At 51.7% G+C, this 5,314-nt stretch overlaps 1 protein-coding gene across 1 annotated transcript in view; it reads left to right on the top strand.

Annotated features, from left to right (window-relative positions):
* The first annotated feature begins 4,451 nt into the window (after positions 1 to 4,451).
* FADD (Fas (TNFRSF6)-associated via death domain) overlaps positions 4,452 to 5,314 on the top strand; it is a 4,918-nt gene continuing 4,055 nt past the window's right edge. Inside the window, exon 1 of the mRNA XM_011942749.1 lies at positions 4,452 to 5,313. Within this exon, the coding sequence (XP_011798139.1) occupies positions 5,086 to 5,313 (228 nt within the window). The 5' untranslated portion in view covers positions 4,452 to 5,085. The remainder of the gene's footprint in view (position 5,314) is intronic.

The raw sequence follows: 5,314 nt of genomic DNA, 5'->3' as shown, positions 1-5,314 counted from the left end.
GCATTGATTGGGTGGATGGATGGATGGATGGTGGATGGGTGGATGGATGGATGGATGGTGGATGGGTGGATGGATGTGTGGATGGATGGATGGATGGATGGTGAATGGATGGATGGATGGATGGTGGATGGGTGGATGGATGGTGGATAGATGGACTGGGTGGATGGATGTGTGGATGGATGGATGGATTGAGTGGATGGATGTGCCTCTGATCTGCTCACGAGCTCTGAGCCCTGGAGGTGTCCCCTGAAGTCCCAGGCAGCTTCTTAGTGCTTCCCTTGGATTTCCAGGGCTTGGCCTAGGCCACAGAGGTTTCTACTTTGGCCAGCATTGTGTTTTTGTGGTTTTGAGTAGTTCATATTTAAAACTCAAGCACATGGGCACACAAACCTAGACTGAGGGCTTTATTTGAAAAATCAAAATTGCTGACAATCCTAGACCCCTCTCCCCCACAACAACCTTCACCAGGGACGGGAAGATGCTGCTGGGATTACAGGGGTGAGCCATCGAGCCCAGCTGGTCATCCAGTCACCTCTTCTGTCCCTCTTCATAGGTGACTGCACTCTTTTGGTTCTTTCAACACAATCTATCTGCAGGCAACTCTTAAATTCACCTCTTCCCCCCATCATCCCATGCCCCTCACTGACCAGTCAACATCTCCACCAAAACATCTAATAGGTATCTGTATTAGCTTTCTGTTGCTTATAGCAGAATACATGAAACTGAATAATTTACAAAGAAAAGAAATTTCTTTTTTGTTGTTGTTGTTGTTGTTGTTGTTGAGACAGGTTCTCACTCTGTCACCCAGCCTGGAGTGCAGTGGCTCAATCTCAACTCACTGCAACTTCTGCCTCCCAGACTCAAATGATCCTCCCAGCTCAGCCTCCAGAGTATCTGTGACTACAGGTGCATACGCAGCTAATTTTTTTCTGCATTGTTTTGTAGAGACGGAGTTTCACCGTGTCGCCTGAGCTAGACTTGGACTCCTGAGCTCAAGCTATCCACCCGCCTTGGCCTCCTAAAGTGCTGGGATTACAGGTGTGAGTCCCTGCGCCTGGCCCAGAAATGTCTTTCTTACAGTTATGGAGTCAGAGAAGTCCGAGGTCAAGGGTCCACATCCAGGGAGAGTCTTCCTGCTGGCGGGGGCTCTCTGCGGAGTCTGCAGAGTTTTGAGGCGATGCAGGGTATCACGTGATGAGGGAGCTTAGTGTGATCCTCCCCCATAATAACCCATCAGTCCATTAACCCATTAATGGAGGAGACAAACATTCAAACCATAGCAGCATCTCACACACACATCCCAAGCCAACCTCAGTCCTCCCTCAAGCCCACCCCACCTGCCCCTTCCCGGGTTCCATCAATGGATGGACCAGCCTTCAAACCTTACAGGGTATCCTGTGCTCTCGAGTTTATGCATATCCCCAATCTAAAGAAGGCTGCCCCCTCTCACCACCTCCACTGCTACCTGCCCTCTGGTCTGAATACACTGTCTTTCATTCGGATTATTGAAGTCCCCTGACTTCTAACCAGCAACCAGCATGATCTTTAAAAATGTAACTCGAGGTATGAGAATCGCTTGAACCTGGGAGGTGGAGGTTGCAGCGAGCCAAGCTCTCGCCACTTCGCTCCAGCCTGGGCAACAGAGTGAGACTCCATCTCAAAAAAAAAAAAAAGAAAAAAAGGCTGGGCATGGTGGCTCATACCTGTCATCCCAGAACTTTGGGAGATCGAGGTAGGCAGATTGCCTGAGGTCAGGAGTTCCAGACCAGCCCGGCCAATATGGTGAAACTGTGTCTCTGCTAAACATACACAGTGTAAGAGATCGGTCAGGGTGGTAGGAGAACTTATAAAGTTATAGGAAATAGACGGAAACCTTCTTGGAAGGCCAGGAGGTTTGCATAGCGTCAGTAAAAGATTTGGCTGAAGGAAACTGAATTCTCTTAAAAGCTCAGGGTGTAGATACACAGGAATGTAGAGGAGTTTATCTAAATAGCTGGTTTACTCATGTTGTCCTAAAACCGACCCTTGATCGTTCACGGGCAGGACTCCTGTCTCTGAGGGAGGGCGGCCAGATTAATTACCCACAAGTGTGTTGACTCAAAGCCTTTGTCATTAAGTCTGTGCTGAATAAATGCCTGCAGGGCCAGCTAGTCAGGGCATGCGGCTGGAACAACTCTTTCCACGAACAGTCCGGCCCCCTCGCCGGTTCATTCCCTGAATACTGGTGTCTGAGTACATTATTCATCTCCAATGCAGCCTGGGTCTGTGGGTCAGACCCCGGCAAGTTAGCCGGATGTGGTGGCTCATGCCTGTGATCCCAGCTACTCGGGAGGTTGAGGCACAAGAATCTCCTGAACCCAGGAGGCAGAGGTTGCAAAGAGCCAAGATCGTGCCACTGCACTCCAGTCTGGGCAACACAGTGAGACCCCATCTCAAAAAAAAAAAAATGTAACTCAAGACCAGGCACAGTGGTCATGTCTGAAATTCCAGCACTTTAGGAGGCTGAGGCCAGTGGATCGCTTGAGCCCAGGAGCTCGAGACCAGGCTGGGGAATACGGCAAAATCCTGTTTCTACAAAAAAAAATATGAAAATTAGCCAGATGTGGTGGTGCGTGCCTGCAGTCCCAGCTACTCAAGAGGTTGAAGTGGGAGGATCGCTTGAACCCAGGAGGCTGCAGTGTGCTATGACCGTGCCACTGCACTCTAGCCTGGGTGACAAAGCAAGACCCTGTCTCAATAAATAAATAAACAAAATAAAACTGTAACTCAGTGTTCACAGCAGCATTATTCACAACAGCCAAAAAGTGGAAACAAAGGCAATGTCCACCCTCTGATGAATCAAAAGACACACTGTGGTACCCAAACACCCAGACAGTGGAATAGTATGCAGCCATAAAAAGGAAGGAGGCTGGGCGCACTGGCTCACACCTGTAATCCCAACATTTTGGGAGGCTGAGGCAAGAGGATCACTTGAGGCCAGGAGTTTGAGAACAGGCTGGCCAACATGGCAAAGCCACGTCTCTACTAAAAATACAAAAATTAGCCTGGCATGGTGGCGCACACCTACAATCCCAGCTACTTGGGAGGCTAGGGCATAAGAGACAAGAGTCGCTTGAGCCCGGGTGGCAGAGGCTGCAATGAGCCGAGATTGTGCCACTGCACTCCAGCCTGGGCAAAAGAGCGACACCCTGCCTCAAAAAAAAAAAAAAAAAAAAAAGGAATAAAGTACTCATATGCTCTACATCATGGATGAACCTTGAAAATGATGCTGAAAACAGCCAGACACAAAATGCCACACTGTATGGTTCTGTATACATGGAATGTCCAGAATTGGCAAATCCATAGATTTGAAAAGTCGATTCGGCAGGGCACAGTGGCTCACGCCTGTAATCCCAGCACTTTGGGAGGCTGAGGCTTACTGAGGTCAGGAGTTCAAGACCAGCCTGGCCAACATGGTGAAACCCTGTCTCTACTAAAAGACAAAAATTAGCCAGGCATGGTGGCAGGCATCTGTAATCCCAGCTACTCAGGAGGCTGAAGCAGGAGAATTGTTTGAACCCGGAAGGTAGAGGTTGCAGTGGGCCCAGATGGTGCCACTGCACTCCAGCCTGAGCCATAGATCGAGACTCTGTCTGAAAAAAAGAAAAAAAAAAAGAAAGAAAAAAAAAAGGAGATTCGTGGTTGGTGGGGGAGGAGAGGAGTAAACGCTAACGGGTTTCTTCTTGGTGTGATGAAAATGTCCTAAGTTAGACAGCAATAAGGGTTGCACAACCTTGTGACCACATTAAAAACCACTGAAGTGTAACTTTAAAAGGGTGAATTGTATGGTATGTGAATTATATCTCAATTAAAAAAACAAACTCAACTGGCATCACCCCCTGCCCCACCCTGTAGTAAAGCTGAGTCCTTGTTGGCTGGTGAGGGCTCTCCTATCTGCACCCCTCCTCACCTCCAGACCCACGGCTTTGCTGCTCCTGGAAACCCAGCCCTCCCCTGTGCTCTGCTCTTCTGTTCTCCGTGTGCCCAACTCTTCCCCCCACACCTAGGTACCTGGCCCCTCCCAGCCTTCACCTGCACCTTTACAGAGACCCCATCAGACCACCCGGCCCCCCACCCTCCATACGCCCACCCCGTGAACAGACTCCCTTTCCCCTGGCTCTTCTGAATTTCTGGCATAGTGTATGATTTCCTTATTTTTATTTTTTAATAGAGATGGGGTCCCGCTATGTTACCCAGGCTGGTCTCGAACTCCTGGGCTCAATCAATCCTGCCTCAGCCTCCCAAAGTGCAGGCATTGCAGGCTAAGCCACTATGCCCGCCACGACCTTATCTTCTGGAGCGTGTCGCTTTTGTACTTATGATGTAAACTCCAGGTACGCAGGGACCCTCAAACTTCGCTACCTGACACAGTAGCCGCTGAATAATGTTGATTTAATAAAAGACTGTTACTTTGGAAATCATGTATTATTTAAATCACATTTTTAAACACAAACTTCTGAGTAGTGTTTTCTGCACACACAAGAGGTCCTCAGGGGCACCAAAGAACGCATTTTCCACGTTTGTCCCTAAACGTTAATGCGTAAGTAACGTTTGTCACTAACAGGTGTGAGGTCACGTGATGTTCGGGCTGCGCCCTCCCCGGCCCGACCCTGCCCTGCACACAGTAGGGCCGCACCGCGCTTTGCAAACAGGCGGACTCTGCAGGGCCGCGACCGCCCTCACCGCAAGCAGCTGAGCCGCCGGCAGACTCTCTGGATACCCAAGACCCCACCTCCCACCGGGAAAAGAGACGATCCGCCGGGCGCAGGCGCAGAGGCCACGCCCGGCCGCTGCGCCGCCAGCCAGGGCGGAAACGGCTACGGCTTCGCTCGGGGCGCATGCGCGGTTCCCCGAGTTTTTCGCGCGATAACAGTCGAAAAGGCGCTCGGGTCGACTTCCGGTAGGGGATCTGGCACCGGAGCGCAGGGCCTAGGGTGGAACGTTGGGCTGCTGAGCAAGCGGCGACACCTGGCCAGGGTCAGAGAGCCGAAGACAGCGGGCGCGCGGACGGGCAGGCCACAGCCCTGGCCCCCTGCAGGCCCCGCCATGGACCCGTTCCTGGTGCTGCTGCACTCGGTGTCGTCCAGCCTGTCGAGCAGCGAGCTGACCGAGCTCAAGTTCCTATGCCTCGGGCGCGTGGGCAAGCGCAAGCTGGAGCGCGTGCAGAGCGGCCTGGACCTCTTCTCCGTGCTGCTGGAGCAGAACGACCTGGAGCCCGGGCACACCGACCTCCTGCGCGAGCTGCTCGCCTCCCTGCGGCGCCACGACCTGCTGC

This window comes from Colobus angolensis, unplaced genomic scaffold (genome assembly GCF_000951035.1).
Source record: "Colobus angolensis palliatus isolate OR3802 unplaced genomic scaffold, Cang.pa_1.0 Scaffold21, whole genome shotgun sequence".
Taxonomy (NCBI): domain Eukaryota; kingdom Metazoa; phylum Chordata; class Mammalia; order Primates; family Cercopithecidae; genus Colobus; species Colobus angolensis.
This window is presented reverse-complemented; position numbering and strand designations above follow the sequence as displayed.